This window comes from Penicillium longicatenatum (genome assembly GCF_028827895.1).
Source record: "Penicillium longicatenatum strain IBT 33135 chromosome Unknown contig_2_segment0_segment0, whole genome shotgun sequence".
Lineage (NCBI taxonomy): Eukaryota > Fungi > Ascomycota > Eurotiomycetes > Eurotiales > Aspergillaceae > Penicillium > Penicillium longicatenatum.
In genome coordinates, this window is record NW_026643120.1 from 4,560,180 (window position 1) to 4,584,829 (window position 24,650).

Sequence of the window (24,650 nt, forward strand, 5' to 3'; positions counted from 1 at the left end):
CAGTCGCGACACCTAAGCTTGAGCGGGGTCGCGTGCGATATTTGAAGTGATAGCGCTTTCAGTAGCGACTTAGTAAAGAGCACGGACGTGACAGTTGAATCAGCGACATGCGCCTTAACACGCAACACGAAGGCGATGGTAAGGTGTTGGGGGGTAATGAGAAGGATGGAATGTAAACGGAACACAAGAGAACCAAGGAGAGAATGAAATCGGTGGCTTTTGTTGCTGAGGTCAGCGGTCACATGACTGGGAACCGCAACACAATTAAAGTGATTGCTTCAGTCCGAAGCTTCTCCAGGTTCCCCACTCTGCGCAAAAGGCAAAATCCACTTTGCAAATCAACTGAAACTCATCATAATTCTAGCCTTTCTTTTCTCCTTTGCCTATTCATCACCTGAACGGAAATATACCCGATCTCCTGCCCTTTCAAAATCATGGCGGATGTACGATCACTCCTCCGAAACGAACTAGCTTCGCGCAAGGGCACGTCGCCAAACACGACAGGAAATCGCGTCACCAAGAAGCGCAAAGTCGACAATAGTGATGGCGTGATGCGGAAGAAACTGCGATCAACAAGCTTAGAATCTGTCACTCCGTCAGACGCGCCAGCGGACCCATCACCAAGGAGTGCTGAGGACCCTGCGACCAGCGAAATATTGGAGCCTGTGGAAGAGGATGGTGTCGCTGGACCAGATCTTCCCGTGGATGAAGTTGAAGATCCTGCACTCGTCGTAAAAACATCGGCATCAGCAGCAATAAAATCGGCGCCAACACAAGAGGTCCCTGGGGCTGTGGACGAAGATGAGTGGGCTGCATTTGAACGAGAGGTAGCCGAACCAAGCCGAATGCCACAGGCATCAGCTGCCCTTTCCGCGGAAGCCACAATATCCGCTGCGCCAGTGTCTGCAGATGAACTCGCAGCGCAACAGCACAATGACAATGCAACCACATCACGAACCCGCGAAGCAGAGTTGGAGGGTGACCGTGAGGATGCGGCACGATTTATGGAGGAAGAGTTTGATGAGATGGATCAACTAGAGGAACGGGTCCGGAGACTGAAACATATGCGTGAAGAGTTGCGAGAGAAACGTGCTCGTGATGAGGCCCAGGACCGTCCTATGGTTTCGGAGGACCCGCACGCAGAGGAGAGCGACAGTGATGATGATGACGAAGACGAAGATTGGGATGATTGGAGATTCAAATGAATTATGTGGGATGAGAATGACCCTTTCTGTATGAAGGGAGATTGGTCTTCTGTTAATCTACAATGATACCCTCGAAAATGAAGCATTCCTGTGACTACATACAACATTAGACAATACCCAGATCACAGTTCTCTTATAGTTATGTGTATATCTTTTAGATAGTGTCTGTGGTTGAGTGAAATATTATAGATTCGAATCAAAATGTACGAAAGATGTTTATGCATCCTTTGGATTCATTTCATATATTATTGACTGGCTTTGTCTTGCTCGCTCGCTGGAGCTTCATCCAATTCCATGTGGGTGCGCAGTCCGTCCTTTTTAATTCTCATGGCTTCGGCAATCTCGGCCTCACCTTCTCTGAGAAGATGCTTGCCGCGCACGAGTTCAAAACGTTGTCTGCGCTTGTCTTCTTCAACCCGTTTCTCGCGCTCCGCCAGTGCTTTCTCGCGCTTCTCGCGTTCTCTTCGTTTCCGTTCAAGTTCTTCTTGTTCTTCTGCAGTCAACTGTACTTCTGGTGCCGGAGGCAACGTAGATATGTATGCCTCGATCAAGGGATCGCGGACTCTGGGCGGGAGCGCAATGTATCGAACGTCAGTTATAATAACTGTAGGGAGAGTCTCGAGGGTGGACGACTGATTGAGAGCATGTACTGGTGCGGATTTGAGGAGGGCAGAAAGATCTGATTTCCGGGTGCTCTCAGAAGCCTTAAGTCGTGAGATATAGTCACGGTAGAATTTCTCTCGATCCTTATCGTGAAGCTGCGAGTCCTTCATCTCTGGCTCTTTTCGGAATTTGCGTTTGAACTCGGGCCAGTATAGCTTGGGTGTTGCATGTTCCTGAAGGAAAGCCAGGTACTTGATACGCGGATCTTGCTTCTCTTGGTTTTTCTTTCGCTCTTGGACGTCTTTCGCGCGGTCTTTGCTCCAGCTCGAGAATATTTCCCGTCTAGTTTTCATGTTCGAGGGCGCAGTGTATCTGGAGTCCTCGATGATACGACCTTCCTCAATAATTTTTTCCCATGTCGTAAATGGATTGATGTTGTAGTCATCCAGCAAATCACGGAACAAGGCTTCGGCGTCAGCTTCGGTCAGTGGAAGGCCCTGTGTTTCCCAGTCCTCCTCTCCAAGTTCGCCATATTCGCCAGGATCCAGTCCGTACTCTTCACCCATGGCTGCGAGTTGATATTCCATGTCTTCCTCGGTAAACTCGACGGGCTGGTTTTGCGCTCCTTCGCTGTCGGTTCGCGCACGCTTTGACGGCTGGTTCTCCTCGTCTTCACTATCCGTCACCTCCACCTCCTCGTATTCTTCGCTGTCTTCAGCGCCTTCTGGAGTTTCTAGTGATGCACGGTTTTCTGATGCGGGTTTATCATCGGTACTAGGACTTGGTCTCGCCTTAGGTGTCTCTGCCTTGCGCTGTTCTTCCGGCTCTTCACCGCGCTCAATTCTCGCCTTCTTCTCGCGTTCTACCCGGTCAAATTCAGTGACGGCCTTGAGCACTTCCTGTGGAAATTTCCAGAAGCTTTCGTTGGTCTCGGGATTATGCACAAACCGCCGACCTAACTTGGTCTTCACGAGAACCCACGGCCCACAATCAGGAATAGCATGCTTAGACTTCGGACGATCTTGAGGCTCCCGCCGACCTCGATCTTGATATCCTTTCCCACCACGGAAACCACCTCGTCCATGGTTGTTTTGTGAGTAAAGTTGACCATACTGTGCTGTCCCGGGTTGGTAGCCCGCAGGGGCATATGGCGTTGAGGAGAAAGGTGGTAGTGTTTCGGGCGAATAGGCCGGAGCTGCTGGTGATACTTCGTTGCCGGTCGGTGCGGTTTGAGGAGTTTGCGCAACTGGTCTGGTATACGTCGACTGTTTTGTAACGGTATTATAAAAGTACAAATGACCTGCAAACACACTCAGAGACATCGTTCGAGATAGCTTTAGATGCTGACGTACCAGTAGGTGCTCGATGCTCCGTCCAGCCTGGAGGCAGGGGAGGTGGAGGAGTGTATGTGGATTTGAGCATCTTTCAGCGACCAAAATTTATCTTGAATTGGGAGAGAATGAGCAAAATTCCCTGTTGTTTGAGGGGTCAATCTTGGAGCAAAAGCTGCGACGAAGCTTTGGTGTGGTGAGGTGGTCCGAGCTTGGCGAATGGATGACAGAGGACGCGCCAGGGCGAGTTGCCTGGAACTTCCTGGAGCTCCATCTGCACCTCCGACTGACCTTCAACCCACTCCCCTCCTCCACGATCTTCTCGATTCCCTCATCTTCAGACCTCTTTGCGTTCTTACTTACATGCACCATGTCTCGGCGATATGATTCACGGGTGAGTTGAGTTGGGTCTACCACTGCAGCTCCCGCTAACCTATGACGCTGATGGGTTAGACCACCATCTTCTCCCCAGAGGGTCGACTCTACCAGGTCGAATATGCCCTCGAGGCTATTTCTCACGCCGGTACTGCCCTTGGTATTTTAGCCAAGGATGGAATTGTCTTGGCTGCGGAAAGGAAGGTGACTAGCAAGCTGCTGGAACAGGATACCTCCGCCGAGAAGCTTTACACAATCAACGAGTAAGTCAACATCAACCTTTGGACTTGTACTTTCTCAATATTTCGATGTCTGTGACATGAGCTGAAATCACTTCTAGTAACATGATCTGCGCCGTCGCTGGTATGAACGCTGATGCCAACATCTTGATCAACTACGCCCGGCAAAACGCCCAACGCTACCTCATCACCTACAACGAAGACATCCCTTGTGAACAGCTTGTGCGTCGACTTTGTGATTTGAAGCAAGGTTATACCCAGCACGGTGGTCTCCGCCCGTTCGGTGTGTCATTCATCTATGCCGGTTGGGATCACCTCCGCCAGTTCCAGCTGTACCAGAGCAACCCCAGCGGGAATTATGGTGGCTGGAAGGCCACAAGCGTTGGTGCCAACAATGCCAGCGCACAGAGTCTGCTTAAGCAAGACTACAAGGAGGATCAGACATTGCAGGAGGCCTGCGCCATGGCCGTCAAGGTTCTGAGCAAGACGATGGATTCTACAAAGCTGAGCAGTGAGAAAAGTGAGTCTCACATACACCCTGCATGATTACCTGCCCCGCTCTTTTTTCACATTGACGTGACGTGAGGCTAACCCGTAATTTCCCCTTGCCAGTCGAGTTCGCAACGGTAGGTAAGACCCAAGATGGAAAGATTTACCACCACCTATGGACTGCCGATGAGATTGATGCGCTTCTACGGGACCAAGGGCTGGCCAAGGTGGATGATGAGCCTGAGGCTGGTGACATAAAATAGAATAATACCTTGACTTGTGTTTTCAGATAACTTGGAAATCAAGAACGGCACTTCTTTTCTCAGATCCTTATATTTCATGCTTCCTTCACTCCAAGGCTGGCCGTATTCTAGCCTGATATGGTCGTGCTGCTGCTGATGGCTGCAGTGGGTGCTGGTCGTGACGTGGCATACATACAGCAGCCGGGTCTTGACACCCAATCTGTTGCATTTTCCGGAGAATGTTTGTTGGATCAAACACTGGTACACGTAGTTAGATCCGGATGAAGTGTCAGTGTCAACAAGATAAATTCTCCGATCATGCACCAGGGCCGTGTGCTATATAAGCCCTCGAGTCCGCCATCCCATTTCCTGAATATAATCCACCAGGATTGGAGCATATGACTTCGGATGGTTTACCTATACTGTTCAGTTGAGTTCTGCCTGAACAGCTTTTGAAACATGGATCTGGATCAGAGATCAATGTATATCCTGAGGATACCCGCGGTAAGATCCCGATTCATATATACATATATATATTCAACCATACCGGGACAGGTAGGCCCCTTGCGATCACGCACTTGCGTGGCCTCTCATCGAAGACATCTTTGCTAATCATCTGATGCATATACTACAATTGGAGGCGAATATGAATCGGCCGAGTCCCCAGACAATACTTTCAAACAATGCCATTCAGGCCAGATGCTACCAGTTGGTCTAGCCTAATAGGGCATGGAAAACGATGCGGATTGTTGCCCAATGGAGTGCATATGCACATGTGCCTTCACCTGAAACGGCTTACTTAATATTTATACTACCCACGTGACCCGCCCAAATGAGGGGGGTTTCACAGTTCGCGGGGCTAACTATCCTTCTTTTTGACCGCATTGAATTGCTTCTTGGGGATTTTAATCTTCGTCAAGATGGAATGGCTAAGTACTTGCGTCTCTAAATCAGACTCTGGTCATCTTTTATTCGGGAATCTGCAGCGGAAGCCCCTCTTTCCTCACCATGAGACTGGGTCCGTCTCAGCGAACCGCTCACCCAAGGAAAACACGGCGCTTATGAGATGACTAGGCTCCATCGATATATCCATTGGACATCGACAGCCTATGAGCACAGAGAAATAATACGGATGAACCAATAAGAAAATTTTGTATAAAAATTTTCACACCCTCTGGTGTCATACTGCTCATCACATTGCAGAAACTCGATTCAGACTTAATGTCACAGAAGATGTGCTGTACGTGGTGAAACATGAAACGCCCCAAGGAATAAAGCCCACCAGCCGATGGGATGAAAGAAGACTCCAAAAAAGCAAAAAGACAAAAGACAAGCAAGCACGAAATATGAAATCGAAAGGTCCAATCAATACACTTGCTGTTCGCTCATGAGGACCACCGATGGTCCTGGATCGCCGCCAAGTCCTACCTCAGAAGAGTTCTGCGTCGGTCATCCCGTTCCATTTGCAAGCTGCAAATCTCCTTGTCCAGTTCCTTGATGAGAGTTTTGGACCGATCCATTGAGGCAACCAAAGTGGCCCCCTCACGTTTCCACCTTTCGAGCCGGTCGACCTCGGCGCTTCGCCGTCGAAACTTGGTCTCGATTTTCTCGCAAATACGACACTTGGTGGGCTCGTTCTCGGTCAAGTTGACGAGTTTCATTCCGCATGTTTCGCCAGTGCGGTACTCGTAATTGCATCGATGGGCGAAGCTAGTCCAGCTCCAGTCACCACAGGAGAATCGTTTCTGGTTGTAAAAGCACATGTCTGCCAAATCGCGTTAGTGTTGTTCGATCCTCAGGTTCGATCAAACTTACTTGCTGTCGGAACCCAAGCTCTCGTTTCAGGATGAATCCAGGTATATGATTGGTCTTTGCAAGATTGCCCAAGTTGTCTTGACAGGCTTGATAGGCTAACTTCTGACCTTTTTTGATTGACAGCCCTTTTTGAAAGAATCAAAGGGGTTTGAAACACAGTGGTTTAAAAGGGAGAGAAAAAAGCTTTTCTGAGGAATATCTATGGACCTGCCTTGCTGATCTGAGACTTTGATTTTGAAACCCGGGGGATGATTTTGAACTCCACGAGCATCTAGAGGATCCGAATGCTCTATTTATGTTTCGGTCGATATTTACATGTCACCGGCTGGGTCTACCAGAAACCGTGCCCCCCTCCAAAGTCGTGGTTCTCTACCTGATCGACGCTGACCGGTGCGGGACGGCTTATCGTCCGTGTCTCTCATTCATCAGATTCCACTTTGCAACCAGGTTTTGATGGATCCGGTTGGCTGTCAGCAGTTCTTTGGGTAGTGGAGACTGTAAGATGCCCAAGTTTTTCTCGGATGGAGCCACACCAAAGACGAACCGTTGCTTCAAGCATGCATGCACCTCTTTTTCTTTTTCTGGCCGTGGCGATTTTTGTTCCTATCATGATGTACGAGGATGGAAAATCCCTCAATTTCATGGCTGCGGCCATCCATTTTCCAGTCTCGACTACTGCAACTATGCCGTCGCCAGATTGCCTTCCCCCGCCCTTCAGGTGGATATCGTTCGCATGGAATCAGGCTCCTGTGATGTTGCTACGTTCCGCATAGACGATCCTGCATGATTGAAGTGCTCTCGGCCGCCACCAGCTGTCACCTCGATGCAATGATCAGACACATACGTTCAGGGATAACCTTGTTCTACACAGGAGAAAAAATTCTTGTCTTTTTCGAATGTGACAGGACTGCACGTCCCCTGTGACTCCACCGGGATGAAATTCTCTACCCTCCACCATTCATGCCCGATGTTGCCACCCTTGATTGGCTCAACATACCATTTATCGTGAGCTTTGACTCGGCCGTCCGTCCGAAAGCTTTCTATGTCCATAGAAATTGTCATTCGGCGTTGCCGTCTGTGTGATTGCATGCGTATGCACATTCACATCATTGTCTTCCCCCTCCCCATTCACTCCTAACCCTTGACTGCTTTTACGTTTCTTGAATTCGTGCATTGGGCTAAAACCATGAAGGATAGTCTATGGTTTCAGCTTGGGATTGCGACCCAACCTAGTGCTTGCTCTCTATCATCAGTTGGCCGAGCTCTTGTTGCAAGGATATCAGAACCGAGACTTTGTCTTCGTTCCACACCTGCCGCACTCCGTGCCTGTCAGCCAATGGTCCTTCACCCGGGTGGCAACAGTCGCGTCACTGAGGCTCTATTATTGGTACCTCCTGCACCCAGGGACACGGGCCACAGAATTGGGTTTTCTCTCTCTCGCTTGATGCATTGCCCAGTCGGGGTTTGGACGGAACTGGATCCATATTCGTTCAGCTGATCTCTCACGCCTGCAGAGGAGGGATCCTGCATTTGGCCCCGCTCATGTGTATGGTTCATCGTCATACAATTGCTTCTTCGGGCGAAAATGATAGGACCTGGATGCCGTGCGGCGCCCGTCGCAGACACGAACCGTGACACCTCCCACATATTACTGAACCACATGCAGCTGCACCAAAGCCCGGAGACTCTGACGTGGCACATCACTTTTGGCTCGGTGCGCCAATTTCTGGTAATGAGGGCTGGCTGGAAGACCGTGGGTCGAACATTGCAACATCTTTGGAGACCGTGGAGGCTCCACACGAGACGGGGCTTCCATCCCTGTCGTTCAACGAGATGATGCACGAGGGTTGCTTTTATCGGTCAAAGATAGAAGTGGCTGCATTGCCTGTCGACGCACTGATCCACTCGAGGGGAATTTCCAGCGATGCGATGCACGATCATCGGAGACGGCCGCTCACATTACGTCCCATGCCTGCATCCAGGATGGTAATCCATGGCAAGATGTTGAGTTGGCACCCGGCAATCCCTGACCTGCGGCGAACAGCCTCCGCGGGCACAGCCTTGGGAAGCACTGATTCAATTTCTGCAATGAATTGGTTGCATCAGCCCGAAAATACTCGAATCAGCTTCTCAAGCCCCCCCCTGCTTTTCCCCTACGCCCCGTATCACTACCGAAATGGTTTTTCTTGGGATTGTCTTGCGCGGTCCGGGACCTGCCTCTGGCAAGGATCAGAGCCAAAACTAGTGGAAAAAGCGTAAAAATGATTTCTGCCCAACAAGCGAAGTTACCGGAGGAATTTCCAGAGAAATCAAGATCGGATTAGCACTATCGTTGACTGATTTTATGCGCCATTGTCTTCGGCCATCCATGCTACAACGTTGAAATTGGATTCTCGGACCCGCATACATGCTCCCACACTGCTGGGCTCCTCTGATCCCGTGATCTTAAAGTGAACGGAGGCTCCCGCACCACCTACGCGCATGCTTCTACTGCCAGGTGACAAATGGTGGCCGGCCGTAGAAGCTTCGGGATTCCAGAGCAAAAAGGCAACTGCCTTGAAAGCAGGTCAGCGCAATCAGATTGGACGACCGGACATGGCTTTCTCACTTGCAGCCGAACCTGGCGGCCAATGACAGGCCCTATCTAGGATGCCGGTCATCTGCAGCTAACAAATAATTCCCCACCTTGATGTACCCATTGCGAATGGTGCATATCATGGATTCTTACGCCGAGTCTGGGTAAGCCCTGACGGCCCATTGGCCGATTAGGATCCTTCTCGCCGCGGTCCCTCACATCTGCATTCCCCCGGGTGCCATCCTCTCCACCCCGGCAGACTGGATCCCGCATACCATTTTGGCACATGTCTAACTTGGCACAGGATCTGCATATTCAGTACTTCTGCCAATTTCGGCTGAAGCATGCCGATCTTTAGGTCATCTTCTCGTGCCCAGGCTTAATTAGGCACCCATATATCACCGGCAAGAGACCGGTCAGGCATACTCATCCAAGTTCTCGGCATCCATCCCGTGCAATTGAGTTCACCACCCATGGCGATTCCTGGCGTGCTATAGTTTGAAGTTAATTATCCCTACACTGGGACACAATCAAGATAATGCTTTTGTAAACCATTATTGAGATCAGATGTCGATCCTCGTGTTCCGCTTGTTGACGTGGCAGTGACTCGCTCTGACCCAGTCCCCGGATCGAAATTTAACATAATCTAACATGCATATTGAACAGGTCACATTTTTGATTGAATCTGCACTTTGAAATTAATACTTAGATCAATACTTAGTTGTACAGTATATATTGCAAAGCTCATTACCAAATCTGGTTAGTGGCTAGTGGTGACGTCAACATGATTCTTTGGCATCCGAACAGGGCACCACGAAGATTGGCAGGGCAGTTCCGGAGTACATAATCTTGCTTTGGTGAATAATTGCATCTTTTTGATTTTACTCCATTTCACTCTTCCACATCTCCGAATTTGCCTCGCAAGTTGCAACCCACAAGCCCGAAACTCAACATATCCTACATCCATCTATTCAATGTGGAAGAGCCTCATCACCAGCGGCCAGCAGGCCACTAGGCGCATTTGCCACCAACCGCCCAGCCTCTGGACACCGCCCCTAGGTCCAGCAATGAAACTCCCATTTAGCACCTCATCGCGACCTCAGAAAGATGCCGACAATTCAAATCTCAAAGACCGTGAGACGCTGAACCCCGAGCGAACAGAGGGCACCAAGTCCGGGACCGATAGTGAGGTAGCCCAACATCCGACGGCGTATGATCCGCACAATACTGCGCCGGAAAGCGAGATGGAGGCTGCAGGGAAGGAAAAGCATGAGGAGGGCCAGGATCGCAACCCTTTGAACATGAGCGCTGCCAATTCCGATGTCAGTGCGTGGCGAGATTCGAAAGAGGGGGGACCTGATCGGAATGTCGAAAAACCGAATATAAGCGGGCGAGGATCATCGAAGAAGAACCGGTCGATACATGTGAAGGAGGATGGCACTCACGTCTCTTATAAAGACTGAAGTATTGCCAGGTTTACTGAAGCTTGATGGTGAGCCCTGGTGGTCTACAGCCTATTCATTTATAGAATAGGGAGCATCCAACTCTATTCGTCTACTACTCAGGTCCCCATGAAGGACAATCCTTTTCTCCACTAGGGAGTATTTCCCACAACCAATCCATCATGTAAAGAATGGATTTATTCAATTATTTAAGCATTGGAAAACTTGATTGAGCATGATGTACATTGGCACTGCAGCAGCGGAATGCATAAAACAAAGGAAATCCAAGTAGAAGAAATCCCATAGAAATGAAACAAAGGTGCACTCTATAACTTCCAAGGTACAGAAAAGTGCAACTCTTCCTCCCCTCTAATCCTCCTCCACTTATTACTTGACTCTATCAACCCATCACAACCCGTCATAGCCCACGCATATTTCCTCAAAAACCCCGGCGTAACCTCCCAACTATCCATCCTATCCGGCTCCCCCCAAACAATAAGACCACTTTGATTTGCAGTGACTTCATCATCATCCTCAAGTTCCTCAATACCCTGATTATCAACCATCAAACCAGTCACAGACGAACCCTCGGGCTGCGGAAACAAAATTGAATCTATGACATTACCCATAACATCCTTTGCAAACTCCGCATGATTAAACGACCCTTCCCATTTTATAAGATTGTCTCGCATCGCAGGGAATGGGAGGCTATTAATCCATGTGGAATGAATAAGACTCATCTGCGATTGCGTTGGCGTAAGATTTCCTGGAACAACGATATCTAGAGCTCTGGGCACCACGACCGAGAATGAAGGGAACGCTTCATCAAACGACACCGGTTTGCGACCTGGACTTAATGACATAGCTGTACGGCCTAGGAGAATTTTGTTTCTGTAGAAGCCGCGGAAAGCGTTATAGTGTATTAGGTGTAGGACTTGATCGGCGAATGGAGAGATGTTGGGTCCGAAGAATTGGACCGATACCGACGGGAGGATTATAGGGGCCGAGACCGGTGCTGACGGGAAGTCTGGACCAAAATCTGAGTATGGATCCGAGGTGGAGTTGTTTTGCTCTTCTTGGACGGATGGGATGAGATAGGAGCAATGGGCTTCATCGGTTCCTTCTTTTCTATGAGTCTGGTACGGCTCGTCGGAGTCAATCCTCCAGCGGCGGACTTGGTAGTCATGCTTCTGGAGAGACCCATGTTGGTGATTTTCCTCTTGAAGACGATTTCCTGCAGTATTGTTATTGCTTTATCTAAACGGAAGGGTTCTATAGGACCCACTGCGCGCTCTTTGGTTCAATCTGTTCTGGAGTTTCTTCCGTAGCTTTCTCTCTTCTGCTTGAGCATGACTCTGATCCACTGTGCTCTGCATGCCGAGAAACATATGATTTGCGGTAATAATAGAAGTAGGTTGAATGATTTCTAGGAGAAGCAGCAGCATAAGCAGAAGTAGGTGGCTCTAGTCCGTAATAGGGAAAAAAGGTCAGCCACGGGGTTCTCCACTGAACTAACCCAAAATGGACAAAAGCGTCAGCCGTACTGGAGAAGTATAGCGAGAGGAAGATATAAAAGGATGCCTTTTCACGTTGAAAAGCAGTATCCAAGCAATTCATTGCACTCTCACATTCAAACACAATTCTAAATATTCGTCTATATACAATGTCTCGCTACGCCGCAGCTCATGCCAATCCCCAAGGCCAGGGTGATGCCAGACCCACAGCAATGCAAATCGTCAATGACGAGGGAATGGAAGGAAAATTGGCCGACAAGGTCATTGTCATCACCGGAGTCTCCTCTGGCATCGGCATCGAAACCGTGCGCACCCTCGCAACCACAGGAGCACGACTATTCCTGACAGCCCGGGACCTAGTCAAAGCAAAAACAGCCCTGGGAGGCATCTTCGATGCCACAAAGATGGAGCTCATCCACATGGACCAGACATCCTTCGAGAGTGTCCGAGCTGCTGCCGCCGCAATTCTCTCCAAGACAGATCAAATTACGATTCTTGTCGCCAACGCTGCCATCATGGCCGTCCAGGACCGCCAGCTGACAGAGGATAGCTATGAGCTGCAGTTCACAACCAATCATCTGTCCCATTTTCTTTTCTTCAATCTACTCAAACCCGCCCTTCTAGCTGGTTCATCGGCAGGTTTCCAGTCTAGAGTCGTTGTGGTATCTGCTGCTGCGCATCGAGTCGCCACTCTTAACGAGTCGGACAACTATCATTTCCAGAAGGGTGGTTATAGCCCCTGGGGAGCTTATGGCCAGTCAAAGCTAGCAAATATCTACATGGCCAATGAGATCGAGCGTCGATTTGGTTCGAGTGGTCTGCATGCCACCAGTCTGCATCCTGGTCTTATTGCCACGGGCTTGGCGCAGCATTTGCCCAAGCAAGAGCTCGATGCGATGCTACAGAATGAGTTTATACTCAAGATGCAGAAAAGTGTGGAACAGGGAGCTGCTACTACTGTGTGGGCTGCGGTTTCTATGGAACTGGAAGGCAAGGGTGGTCTGTACCTTAGTGATTGTGCGGTTGCTAAGCGTGGTGAGGATGATGGTAATTATGCACTAGGGATGACTTCGAGCTGCACCTACAATCCCGAGAATGAGGCTAGAATCTGGAAAGACTCATTGGAAATGGTCGGACTGTCAGAGAATAACTGAGTAGCACTATTGTCGAACGTGTACTGAAGTTCTTTGATATGTTGAATTATTGAGAGAAGATATATTGATTCTACATAAGACGTGCATAGGTACTAAATGGTCACTGTGGTTTTCAACACAGCTCCCCTGTAAGTAGAAACCAAGTAAAATATCGGGGGAATAGACATAAGGCATGCCGATCGTGCATACAAACCAAAAAAAGAGGAAAATAAAAGCCGTATCAAACAATGATCATCCACAGAGCAGTCAATCACTCCTTAGCAATGTCAATAATGGACTTGCCCTCAATCAACCAAACCTTCTCAGAACCAGCAGGAACATCCCCCTTCAGGGCCTTTAATCCAGCCTTAACAGCAGCCTGGCCAATAACATCCGCCTCCTGAGCCCAAGAATCCTTCAAACTCGAATGAAGTTTTCCAGCCCACCCAGCGACAAACCGAATAGCAGCTTCAGCAGGCCGACTCTCCTCTCTCGTCCCAGCAATCAACCCAGGTCGCAAAATAACCATACGCTCAAACCCAAGAGCCTTAATATCTTCCTCAATATCAGCCTTCATCCGCGAATACGGGAACGAAGAGGTCTTGCTCGCGCCAACGCTGGAAATCAGCACAAAAACCTTAACGCCGGCATCGTGGGCTGCGCGCGCCAACTCAACGTTAAGTCCGTGCTCGATTTTGTACTGATTCTCGAAGCCGCCTGCTGCCGCTTTGGTAGTGCCAAAGGCCGAGAGGAAGATGTCGGGTGTCGGGGTGAGGTTTGAGAGTTGGGCGGACCACTTTGAGCTATCGTCGGAGACGAATGTGGTGAGCTTTGCGGGCGCGTTGGAGGCTGCTGCTGGGGTGCGACGGGAGATCGTGTCGATACGGCTGACGGCGGGGCTGGAGATAAGGCTGGTGAGGATGTGGGAGCCCTGCACAAGGAGGGTGGTGAGTGGGGTTTACGTGCGACTTCGAGGATCCCTGTGATTTCTGGGGGCGGGATAAAGAACTTACCACCATGCCCGTACATCCGATTAATGCTGCGTTCGCCATGCTTGCTTTATAGTTCAGGTCTGGGGGTTTGTATGACTTGAAGCACAGCTCGTGGCACTTTGCCATTTCGTCATTATGGAGCTAATCCCGATCGGGTAATGTGCCTACCCAGCAAGCATATTTGTGTTGTTCGGGGGTATGACAGCCGGTGGCTCTTGTGCGATTCTAGAGAAAAGAAAATCATCCTCGGAACGAGTGCTCGTCGATATACTTAGAATCTAGAAGTCGCCGTTGTGGTATATATCGTGTGTCGAAAGATGCAAGCTTGGAAGTTCGGCTCCTAGATCTCCGGGGTCTAGAGCTGAACCAAAGAAGATTAAGAGTTAAGCTACCTCCCAAGGATTGATTTCACAGAAGACTAGGTAGGCAGTTACCTAGGGGCAGAGATAGGATCCATGAATATATTTACTTACTTCGCAGTCTACTGTACTAATGTACTAATCTATAAGTTATGGGGACGACTGAAGGTAGATGACTGATCTCCCCTAGCGTGCAGGGACTAGACCTAAACGGGATGCACATGTTACTAACTTATTACACTCTGACCAAGTCTCTCCTTTCTCTTCTCCCCATCATGTTCTTTGCACTCCGAGTGATTAGCTCTTTTTTGGACAGTGATGAATGCGCTGTTGTGCCAAATGTACCACCGTTTCGAGAGGAACGAGGCGGAAAATCATGATCACAACGCACACCCTCGGGTGCTTTCTGAGTCCATATTGTACTTCTTGTTTTCCACGAACCTGATATTAGCCCCTCTTCATCTTCAACGCTGCCCTTACAGTATCTTTTCTTAAGCCTACCATTCCCTCTCGGATTTTGTTAAGAGACAATCGCTCTAGCAGTACAGGACTTGAGGGGAGAGAGAGAGGTGGGAGTTAAGAGATACATATCCACGAGTGTGCGTTTAATAGGTGGTCGATGGCTACAGGTGAGTGCTATGATACTTTTTTGCCCAATGCGACCCGCATTTCCTCATTGTATCATGTCTGCTTGCCAACCCTCGAGAGGGATCTCGAGGAGAAGGTTCAGGAAGGCCAGGTGGGGTGCAGCGGCCTTTTTTGACTACAGCAATGCAATTCAACAGAAAGCCAGTAAAAAGGGGGGTGTGGATAATGGCTACCGAGAAATCTGCTGGCTGGCTAAACCAAACAGCCACAATTTGTACATCTAGATTTTTGAGCTTTGGGAAAGCTTCTTCTCCTGGGCTTGATAGATCTTGACCAATTGACGGACAGACAAGTCAAGGAGAACATCCTCCGAACCACCAGGAATACGAGCACCGGGAACATCACGGTAAATAGCTATTAGAGAAACAAAGTTAGTCTCAAACGAAAAGAAAATAGTCCATACGAAAATCCAAGCTTACCCTCTGCAAGTTCTCCCTGGCCAGTTTGAGTAAACCCGTTTCCACCAAACAGTAATACGGCAACCTGTGCACACTCATTAAGCACCATTGCAGACTTGGCCTTAGCCAAAGCCGTGAGTCCGCCCAATTGGCGATCACCCTCTTCCTTGCTAAGATGACACAGCTGATAAAGGATCTGCTCGACCCAAGCCCACATTGTCTCGAGCTCAGCGCCGGCCTTGGCGAGTCGATGTCTGACGACAGGCTGATCCATAAGAGTCTTTCCAAAGGCTTCCCGTTTGAGGCAGTAAGAAAATGCTGCAGACAAAGCCACACGCGCCTGGCGAGTGACACCGACGGAAATGATCAAGCGCTCGTGGTTGAAGTTGGTCATGATGATGCGCATGCCCTCGCCTTCCTTGCCAATTAGGTTGGAGACTGGAACCTTGACATCGTCGAGCTCGATGTATGTGGTTCCACCGGCTTTCTGGCCAGAGACCTTCAGGCGGCGCATTGTGACACCTGGATGGTTCTTCAGGGGCACAATCATGACTGACAGTCCGGTAGGACCGGATCCACCAGTGCGGACAGCCATGGTTGCATAGTCTGACCAGATGCCGTTGGTGATCCTGGCGATTGGCAAGTTAGAAATCTTCATGAAAGGCAGAGTAGGGATAGAGTAATTACCATTTCTTGGTTCCATTCACAATATAGTGTTTGCCGTCATCACTCTTGACGGCAGTGGTAACTATGTTCGCAACATCGCTACCAGCCTCGGGCTCCGTGATAGCGATACAAGCACGCTTTTTTCCGGTGAGAAGGTCGGGGAGAAATCGCTCTTGCAGTTCTTTGCTGCCGAATTTGACAATAGGTGGGATTCCAAAGGCAAAGCCAGCGTTCAGAGAGCCTCCGGGGCCACTCAGACCTGATCGAGCCAGCTATGGATAATTCATTGGTATGGTGTTTTCTGTGGGCTCTCGTTACTCACCTCATCAGCATAAATTCCAGTGTAAATATAGTCCCAATCCTCGACCTTGACACCGAGAATATCGTTTATGCCAAGGCGCTTCAGCCAGTCCACGGGAAGGGGAGCGGGCATGTTTGGCAACAGCATGTTATGCTTGCAAAATGTGTGGAAGACGTGCTCTGGCACAGTGCCTTCCCTCTCCCATTCCATCGCATGCTGAAGTAGATGCTCCCAAGCGAATTTGCGACATGCTTGCTGAAAGCGACGGTGGGCATCAGTAATGTAAGGGGAGGGCAGGCCGCGCAAGTAGGGCGGCTCCGAGAAAGGGATAGGGTTAACAGAGTTTGTTGCCATATTTTGAGATTCTAATATGTAATTTTCGAGTATTTGATTTCAGGCAAACGCCGGAGAACAATGCGATACAAGGTTGTTTACATAGGTCTGGGGTAGACTCCGCTTCTCCGCAATTCATGGTTCCGACCGAGGCTCGGTGCTGCACAACCGAGTGACATCACATGGGTGCTGAGTCATGCAGAACTAGTTGAGTTAGTTATGAAACCTGTGCGAGCTTAGTATACGCATTCAGTTAGCTCCCTGTACATTTAGACTTTATTTTACCTGGAGACCGAAGCTAGGAGATCTTTGATCTGACATTTAAGCTCGTAACACTATGGGTTGGTCATGTAAGTGGAACGCTCATCGCTGGCATGTACTGCACTAGCACAACTTGAGCTCTGAAGGTTTTTCTTTTATTTCTTTCTCCCTTTTCGCTTTTGTGGGTGGAACTTCCTACCGAAATGCTTCTTCCCATCAAGTTACGTTTTTCATCTCTTTATCGACATAGATAAATTGGGTGGATCCGGAGGTCCAATCATGTGAAATGAACAAGCCCAAAGGCTGTGCTCCGCATTAGCCTCGTGAGGGGCGATGCTACTTTGATAACAAATTTGATTCTTCGCCCTAGATGACTCACTGCGCTTATTTTCCTTTTTTACGTGTCTTTTTCTTCTTCTTCCTTTGAGTACCAAGATGGCGACTCCTGAGAGCCCTGTCCTTGGCTATCGATGGCGCTCGTCCCGGTCGTTGATAATAGGGACAGCGTGTTTGGCTTTGCTGACCGGTATTTAACTTCCCTTTCCCGTGCAAGTGAATTACGTGGATCCTAACTTCCTGATCCAGAGGTGTTACTCTATGGCTTTGTGGTCCCGATCTTGCCTTATATGCTCGAAGTTCGTTTGGGACAAGACCCTGCCCAGACGCAGCAATTAACTGCTTGGTTGCTTGGAATTCACGGCTTCGCGACAGTACTATGTGCTCCGATTCTTGCACACTTCATCGATAAAACATCCAACCGAAGATCTCCACTCCTGGTTTCTCTCACGGTCGCCTTTGCTGGAACTATTCTTGTTGCTGCTACACCGAGTTGTATGTTCCTGCCCTGTCTCTCTTTCCTTGACAACATCATCTCTAATCATTGTATTTTAGACTGGGCTCTTACCCTAGGCCGAGTTATCCAAGGTGTCGCGGGAGCGGCAGCATGGATCGTGTGTCTAGCCATTTTGACCGAAAATGCCGGCGAGGGAAATGTCGGGAAGATGATGGGAGTAAGCATGTCCGTCGTCATGACTGGCACCGTTGGAGGGCCAGTGCTTTCAGGGACCTTACTAGAGTTGGCTGGGTACTGGCCTGCTTGGTACCTGCCGATAGGGGTTCTGGCCTTCAATATTTTGTTTTGGTTGATTTTGATTGAACCCTCAGAGCAGTCTGCCGATTCGTCCGAGGAATCGAGACTGTCTGCCAATGCTGATACTACCATTGCAGAAGAGATCAATAACTCCGAGGTCTCTCCACTTCTTTCGCCGATTGTGCAGACTGACTCGAAGGACGGTGATATCCAGCCGACACTCCCGCCAGCCAATTTCTACTATACAATGGCCTCAGATCCTCGCGTTTTAGTCAGTTTCGCAAACGTCTTCATCAGCTCTGTGCTCATCGCTGGGTTGAACACCACCTTGCCGGTCCACCTTCGCCAGATCTTTGGATGGGGGCCCTTAGATGTGGGGACAATGTTTCTATTACTTCGTATTCCCGCTATTGTCCTCGGTCCTTTGTCGGGCTGGCTCCGAGACGTTGTCGGTCTGCGTTACCCTACTACGATCGGCTGGGTTCTCCTAGGCCCTTTGTTTATGATCATGGGTGTTCCTGGCAATGGCCTGTCTTGGGCTAGTGGGGAAGACAAGGGTAAACCTATTTTTGTTTTCACGGTGATTGGAATTGGAATGATGCTGCCCTTGATCCAGGGCTCGGGGATGTTGCATGCGCTGAGTAAATGATAACCCCCCCCCCCCGCCACCCTCTCCGCTGAAACACTAACGATATTTGGGAAACTAGTGGTCTTGGATGAGTTTCAGGCAAAGCGACCTGGTATATTTGGTGCTCATGGTGGACGTTCGAGGGTTTTTGCAATGACTGAGATTTCATTCAACCTTGGGCTGATGCTAGGGCCGCTATTGGCAGGATTCATAACAGAGAATGTTGATTTCGGTGCTATGAGTATAACTTTAGGTAAGTCAATGGACTGCATTGTTTTCAAACGCCTTGACTCATATGTTTCCACTTTAGGTACACTTTGCTTGATTATTGGCTTGTTGACCTATTACTTCTTCATGTCGGGACGTCAACCGACAGAGGATGATATTGCGGCGTGAATATATTTACCAACGAGCTGAAGAGGATTCAAATCCCTTCAAAGAGTTCCATAAGCGGGTTTCCGTACTCGTGGATAGAGAAAGAACCCAAGGAAAAGATGGGAGAAAGTTTGGAAGTGCTGAAAAAGTCAAAAGTTTATGTCGATGATATACCTAGATTGCCACCCTTGAAAGCGTTGATGACAATTTGGATGATTATGTTTTTAAAGATTGTAATGAACAAGTCATGACTTCCTTATGAAATACCTCCTAATAATTATATTATTTCATAACTAGCTACCTGAATGTCTAGCAAGTGGGCAAATTTGAAGGCGCCGAAGTTCCTAATGGTTAGTCGGTTGTTCTCTGGGCAGAGGACTACCGCCTCAGGCATCTAGAGCGGAGGTGGCCAAATTGCTGAATCAGCCGCTTAAAGCGGAACTTACTGCTGACTTTTTTGTGTTTTTGCCATCGGAGGCCGCCCGAGTTGCTTATCGATAAGAAAATTGCGTGATTGCGTGATTGACACTATTCCTGATAAGGCAGGTTGCCCTGGGCTTTTCTATACCAGCGGGCATTCGGTCGAGAATGTCCCCCTCCTTCTCTCCACATTTCACTTATTTGGGGTGATTTCTTTCTTGTCATTCATTTGTGATATCGGCGTGTATATCCCGGTATCTAGACAAGAGTCAAAATCACAATGGGTGCTACAAACCCTGCCCTTTCTGCCCTCGCGGGCCCGACATATGTCACTGCTCAGACCCTGATTCAGCAGGTTGCATACCTGCTCAGTGACAAGATCTTCTCATACTCCCCCGAGACCTTCGACCTCGATACTGCTCTTCAGCAATGGTCTGCGGCACAAGAGACCAATGCCAACGGAGAGTCTCCTGTGGTCAAGTCCCTGGAGACCCGCCAGGGTGCCGGAAACATGGCCCTTGGTTACCTCTTCTCCCAGGACTTTGATCTGAAGAAGCGCCATGTTCCTCAGGGGATTGTCGCTTCTTCTGCTACCCTTCCTTACATGCGCTCTGCTCTTGAGCAGCTGTCTCTGCTGTACTCTGTGGCGAGCCCGGTGGCGGCCCACGTCGCAGCTGCCGACTATGCTGGAGAGGACGGACTTGTCTCTGACTATGCCTCTGCCCTTTCTCTGGCTGAGGACCTCGGTCTTGGTCTTGTGTCCAGCGCCTCTGCCCACGAATCCCAGCACATGGCTTTGTTCACCACTCTGCTGGCCTCTGTTCTGCCCTCTATCCACATCTATGACGGTGTCCGCGTTGGCCGCGAGACCACTCGCGTCATTGATGTCCTTGACAAGGATGGCCTGGCCCGCACCTATGAGACCGTTCGCAAAACTCTTGATGATTCTCGCAACCGTCACCTTGATGCCCAGGGTAAGGTTTTGGATCTGCTCAAGACCTTGAACGGCGAGCTCGGAACCGACTACAGTGCCTTTGAGTACCATGGACACTCGGAGCCCACCTCTGTTTTGGTCGTATTTGGAACTGTTGAGGCAGCTCTTGCGGCACAGGTTGCTCGCTCCCTCGCCAAGAGTGGTGTCAAGATTGGTGTGGTTAACGTCCGCGTCTACCGTCCCTTCATCGAGGAAGAGTTCCTGCGTGTCCTGCCTCAGTCTGTCAAGACTGTTGGCGTCCTTGGACAGGTTGCTGATGAGCAGGCTGTTCAGGAGGAGAGTGTCCACTCTGCCCTGTATGAGGACGTGCTGGCCTCTTTGACCTTTGCCACTGGCCGTGAGCACTCTCCTGCTTGCGTTGAGCTGAAGTACCCTCGCTCTCAGACCTGGAACCAGATCACCACTGCTGCTGCGTTCCAGCGCATCTTCGACACCCCAATTCTCTTTGTTGACAGCGTGACCGATGAGGCCGCTCCGCTGCAGTTGCTGGACTCCACAGTTCAGGAGTACACCTTCTGGGATGTCGACAACTCTGTTGCTGAGTCGGCCACCGCCACCTTGAGTCAGGCCCTCGCTGCCGATTCCGCAAGCAACGTCACCACCAGCAAGACTCACGACAACCTGGTCCAGGGCGGTGCCATCCGCGTTGATATCCGCAAGAGTGCCAAGATTGTTGATGCGCCCTACTCCGTCATCGCTGCCGATGTTTCATACGTTGGAAACGTTGCACTGCTTAACGACGTCGATGTTCTTGCATCTGTCAAGGACAATGCTAAGGTCATCGTGAGCGCCCCCGGCGTCAAGGATGAGGATCTCGAAAAGAAGCTGCCTGCTGCCTTCAAGCAGGCTATCGTTCAGCGCGGCATCTCGCTCTTCGTCATCGATTCCTCGGCCATTGAGGGTGACTCTCTCGATGCTCTTATTCTCCAGGCTGCCTTCCTCCGGGTCGCTCTTCCTTCCCAGGAAGGCCTGGCCACCAAGAAGCTGGCTTCTATCATCGGAACTGCCGAGGCCCTGGATACCGTCAGCAAGGATCTTGACAAGGCCCTTCGCCAGATTGAGATCCCTGAGGCCTGGAAGGAGCCCGAAGGCGTCACAGAGGCGATTGAGCTTCCCAAGGACATCTCTGCCAACAGCTTCGTTTCCTTCGACAAGGAGGAAGCTGAGGCTCCCGTTCTCCTTCGGAACTGGCAGACCGCTGCCAAGGGTCTGGCATTTAAGGAGGCCTTTGGCACCAGAAATGCTCTCCGTCCTGACTTGGCCACCAAGACTTTCACTGTTCACGTTAAGGAGAACCGCCGTCTGACTCCCGTCACCTATGATCGTAATATTTTCCACATTGAGTTCGATCTTGGCAACACTGGTCTCACTTACGACATCGGTGAGGCCCTCGGTGTCCACGCTGAGAACGACCCCAAGGATGTCACCGACTTCATTTCCTTCTATGGATTGGACCCCGATTCCATCGTTGAGGTACCCAGCCGCGAGGACCCGAACGTATTCGAGAACCGCACTGTGTACCAGGCCCTTGTTCAAAACGTTGATATCTTCGGTCGCCCACCTAAGCGCTTCTACGAGGCTCTGGCTGAGTTCGCCTCCGACGAGAAGGAGAAGACCGACCTGAAGACCCTGGGCGGCCCCGACGGTGCCACCGAGTTCAAGCGTCGTGCCGAGGTTGACACCGTCACCTTCGCCGATATCCTCCTTGAGTACCCATCTGCTCACCCTGACTTCCACGAGATTGTCCGCATTGTCGGTCCCCTCAAGCGTCGCGAGTACTCCATTGCCTCGTGCCAGAAGGTGACCCCCGACACCGTCGCTCTGATGATCGTCGCCGTCAACTGGGTTGGCCCCAACGGCAAGGATCGCTTCGGTCTTGCAACCCGCTACCTGAGCAGCCTAAAGGTCGGTTCGCCCATCACCGTCAGCGTCAAGTCCAGTGTGATGAAGCTGCCCCCTAAGTCCACCCAGCCCCTCATCATGGCTGGTCTGGGTACTGGTCTCGCACCTTTCCGTGCTTTCGTCCAGCACCGCGCTCTTGAGAAGGCCCAGGGCAAGGAGATTGGTGCCGTTCTTCTGTACATGGGATCCCGTCACCAGCGCGAGGAGTACTGCTATGGTGAGGAGTGGGAGGCCTACCAGGAAGCCGGTGTCATCACCCTTCTTGGCGCTGCCTTCTCCCGTGACCAGCCCCAGAAGATCTACATTCAGGACCGCATGCGCGAGAGCCTGGCTGAGATCCGTAAGGCTTACATTCAGGAGGAGGGTGCTTTCTACCTGTGTGGTCCCACTTGGCCCGTGCCTGACGTGACTGCTGTCCTTGAGGAGGCCATTGGAGCTGAGGCCAAGGCTAATGGCAAGAAGGTTGAGACTCGCAAGGAGATTGAGAAGCTTAAGGATGAGGAGCGCTATGTTTTGGAGGTGTACTAGGGTTGAGCGGTGGCTTGGCACGATCTCACGACTGGCATTTCTTTTTTTTTTTTTTTTGTCTATTCCCCCACTTTAGACCGCCTTAATTTGGCCTAGCGCTATTTGCATATAGATTTCAAAAATGCATCTATCAGTTTATGACCATTAACGTACTGATTGTAGGTAGTATATTCTTTTGGTATTTTGGTCGTCTAAAGACCGCCTGTATATGGGTATCGACTCTAACAACTAGGCCTCCCGAAGTTTCACACATTCGACCCTGTCTATTTAACATCGTACCATCTACCTGTACATCATAATCGGTCATCTATCCGTTAAGTCCATTGATCATATCTTTAAGCACATCTGTGAGACAGATCATGCTTGGGCTGCCTTGTTTAGCTTGAAATATTTAGTCTTGCCATAAGCACCACCGAGTTTCTTCCTCAACTCCAAAGCCTTGCGGTACGGTGGCGCAGTCGGGGGTTGAACAGGGTCCAGATGGACGTAGTCCGGGGGAAGAGCATAGGATGCATCGGAATCCCAAGCAGAGAGATCACCACAAGCAATGAACGAAGGAATCCACCGGTTTTCCTCAGCGAACTTAGAGGGCGGCTTCTGTGTTGATGGGGGATCCATCGGCGTGGAATTGGGGTGCAGGAAGTTGGTTTGTGTTGCATGATTTGGAGCAGACATCTTGTCGTCATCCGATGAGGCTTTCCCCAGGGCTGTATGGGACTGAACGTTCTCGTCTTCGTCGGGCACCTCAACAGCAAGGTCGCCGTCCTCTGAAACGGGTCTTGGTGCCGCAGCACCGCCGAAAAGAGGGTTCTTCAATGCCGCCATTCCAATGACTCCGTCACTATTGGCAGGCGGGATGAAACCCTCGCAGACAACAAATGCTTCTAAACTGCTAGCACGACTACTCCGAGGCTTGGCAACGCTGACACGCTCAAAGACGGTGCGCAGCTGGGCGTAGAGAAGGTCAACGTCACGAGCACGGAAGATCTTGGCGACGAATTTACCGCCTGGACGAAGGACACCCATAGCAAGGTTGAGAGCTGCATAAAGAAGTTGGGATTGAATGTAAATGTCGAGATCGTGAAGACCGGTGACATCTGGCGCACCGTCGGAAATGACTAGATCGACTGGGTGTGGTTGCCGCATAGGCGCAGGGGTATTTGATGGTGAATCGGAGGTGGTTGACGAGGACTCATAAGCTTCGGGGTCCAATGCGCGCAGAAGCAGAGGGATGGTGGAGGGGTGTGTAATATCAGCTTTGAGAGTGGTAATGCCCTCGAGCGGGGCCATAGGTTGCAAGTCGATCGACACGATTTTCACGTTCTTTCGGGGCTTCAATTCCGCGCTAGGATCGGCCTCTCCAATTTCATAGTAATCGTCGGCATCCTTGTCGGTTGCAGGCTGACCAGAGCCCCTCTCCAAGGCCTGCTGCTCCTTCCGCTTCTTTTCAAGCCATGCCCTCCGGCCGAAACTCTCGCCTTTGATTAAGACTCGACTGAGGACTTGACTCCAACTTCCTGGCGCAGCACAAAGGTCCACCACTCTTGTCACTTTCTCCGGGTTCTCGTGCTCGAAAAGGTCGAATTGTTCGTCGATTTGGATCAATTTGAAGGCGGACCGGGCGCGCCAATTCTGCTCCTTAGCAAGACGGTAGTACGCATCGCGCTTGTCCTTGGACGACTTACCCATCTTGAAGATAGGCAGCGATTGTCTTGAAATTGAGGTTTTTGTCGCGGCGGAAATTCCAACGTGGGGAGCCAAGCGATAAGATTTCAAGGCGGACTCTTTCTGC

At 50.3% G+C, this 24,650-nt stretch overlaps 12 protein-coding genes across 12 annotated transcripts; 6 read left to right on the forward strand and 6 right to left on the reverse strand.

The window, feature by feature from the left end:
• Positions 1 to 434: 434 nt before the first annotated feature.
• On the forward strand, positions 435 to 1,205 carry N7484_004225 (uncharacterized protein; the record flags this gene model as incomplete). Its single annotated transcript, XM_057114645.1, has 1 exon — positions 435 to 1,205. One exon carries the CDS (start codon positions 435 to 437, stop codon positions 1,203 to 1,205), a length of 771 nt encoding a protein of 256 aa, XP_056974785.1.
• A 245-nt stretch (positions 1,206 to 1,450) lies between these two features.
• Positions 1,451 to 3,230, reverse strand: N7484_004226 (uncharacterized protein; the record flags this gene model as incomplete). The annotated part of the gene is made up of 2 exons (XM_057114646.1): positions 1,451 to 3,108; positions 3,161 to 3,230. The coding sequence occupies 2 exons, from the start codon at positions 3,228 to 3,230 to the stop codon at positions 1,451 to 1,453; spliced, it is 1,728 nt and encodes a 575-aa protein (XP_056974786.1).
• Positions 3,231 to 3,509: 279 nt separating this feature from the next.
• On the forward strand, positions 3,510 to 4,505 carry pre9 (proteasome core particle subunit alpha 3; the record flags this gene model as incomplete). Its single annotated transcript, XM_057114647.1, has 4 exons — positions 3,510 to 3,533; positions 3,593 to 3,777; positions 3,855 to 4,273; positions 4,366 to 4,505. The coding sequence occupies 4 exons, from the start codon at positions 3,510 to 3,512 to the stop codon at positions 4,503 to 4,505; spliced, it is 768 nt and encodes a 255-aa protein (XP_056974787.1).
• A 1,403-nt stretch (positions 4,506 to 5,908) lies between these two features.
• Positions 5,909 to 6,247, reverse strand: N7484_004228 (uncharacterized protein; the record flags this gene model as incomplete). Its single annotated transcript, XM_057114648.1, has 1 exon — positions 5,909 to 6,247. The coding sequence occupies one exon, from the start codon at positions 6,245 to 6,247 to the stop codon at positions 5,909 to 5,911; it is 339 nt and encodes a 112-aa protein (XP_056974788.1).
• A 3,601-nt stretch (positions 6,248 to 9,848) lies between these two features.
• On the forward strand, positions 9,849 to 10,337 carry N7484_004229 (uncharacterized protein; the record flags this gene model as incomplete). The annotated part of the gene is made up of 1 exon (XM_057114649.1): positions 9,849 to 10,337. The coding sequence occupies one exon, from the start codon at positions 9,849 to 9,851 to the stop codon at positions 10,335 to 10,337; it is 489 nt and encodes a 162-aa protein (XP_056974789.1).
• Positions 10,338 to 10,642: 305 nt separating this feature from the next.
• N7484_004230 (DUF3425 domain-containing protein) lies at positions 10,643 to 11,704 on the reverse strand (the record flags this gene model as incomplete). The annotated part of the gene is made up of 2 exons (XM_057114650.1): positions 10,643 to 11,550; positions 11,602 to 11,704. 2 exons carry the CDS (start codon positions 11,702 to 11,704, stop codon positions 10,643 to 10,645), a joined length of 1,011 nt encoding a protein of 336 aa, XP_056974790.1.
• Positions 11,705 to 11,979: 275 nt separating this feature from the next.
• Positions 11,980 to 12,984, forward strand: N7484_004231 (uncharacterized protein; the record flags this gene model as incomplete). The annotated part of the gene is made up of 1 exon (XM_057114651.1): positions 11,980 to 12,984. One exon carries the CDS (start codon positions 11,980 to 11,982, stop codon positions 12,982 to 12,984), a length of 1,005 nt encoding a protein of 334 aa, XP_056974791.1.
• A 250-nt stretch (positions 12,985 to 13,234) lies between these two features.
• Positions 13,235 to 14,015, reverse strand: N7484_004232 (uncharacterized protein; the record flags this gene model as incomplete). The annotated part of the gene is made up of 2 exons (XM_057114652.1): positions 13,235 to 13,894; positions 13,977 to 14,015. 2 exons carry the CDS (start codon positions 14,013 to 14,015, stop codon positions 13,235 to 13,237), a joined length of 699 nt encoding a protein of 232 aa, XP_056974792.1.
• A 1,167-nt stretch (positions 14,016 to 15,182) lies between these two features.
• Positions 15,183 to 16,681, reverse strand: N7484_004233 (acyl-CoA dehydrogenase family protein; the record flags this gene model as incomplete). The annotated part of the gene is made up of 4 exons (XM_057114653.1): positions 15,183 to 15,316; positions 15,382 to 15,989; positions 16,048 to 16,298; positions 16,349 to 16,681. 4 exons carry the CDS (start codon positions 16,679 to 16,681, stop codon positions 15,183 to 15,185), a joined length of 1,326 nt encoding a protein of 441 aa, XP_056974793.1.
• Positions 16,682 to 17,356: 675 nt separating this feature from the next.
• N7484_004234 (MFS transporter) lies at positions 17,357 to 19,035 on the forward strand (the record flags this gene model as incomplete). Its single annotated transcript, XM_057114654.1, has 5 exons — positions 17,357 to 17,447; positions 17,507 to 17,752; positions 17,813 to 18,652; positions 18,719 to 18,892; positions 18,950 to 19,035. 5 exons carry the CDS (start codon positions 17,357 to 17,359, stop codon positions 19,033 to 19,035), a joined length of 1,437 nt encoding a protein of 478 aa, XP_056974794.1.
• Positions 19,036 to 19,714: 679 nt separating this feature from the next.
• N7484_004235 (sulfite reductase subunit alpha) lies at positions 19,715 to 22,858 on the forward strand (the record flags this gene model as incomplete). Its single annotated transcript, XM_057114655.1, has 1 exon — positions 19,715 to 22,858. The coding sequence occupies one exon, from the start codon at positions 19,715 to 19,717 to the stop codon at positions 22,856 to 22,858; it is 3,144 nt and encodes a 1,047-aa protein (XP_056974795.1).
• Positions 22,859 to 23,215: 357 nt separating this feature from the next.
• Positions 23,216 to 24,547, reverse strand: N7484_004236 (tRNA methyltransferase TRM7; the record flags this gene model as incomplete). Its single annotated transcript, XM_057114656.1, has 1 exon — positions 23,216 to 24,547. The coding sequence occupies one exon, from the start codon at positions 24,545 to 24,547 to the stop codon at positions 23,216 to 23,218; it is 1,332 nt and encodes a 443-aa protein (XP_056974796.1).
• Positions 24,548 to 24,650: the final 103 nt, after the last annotated feature.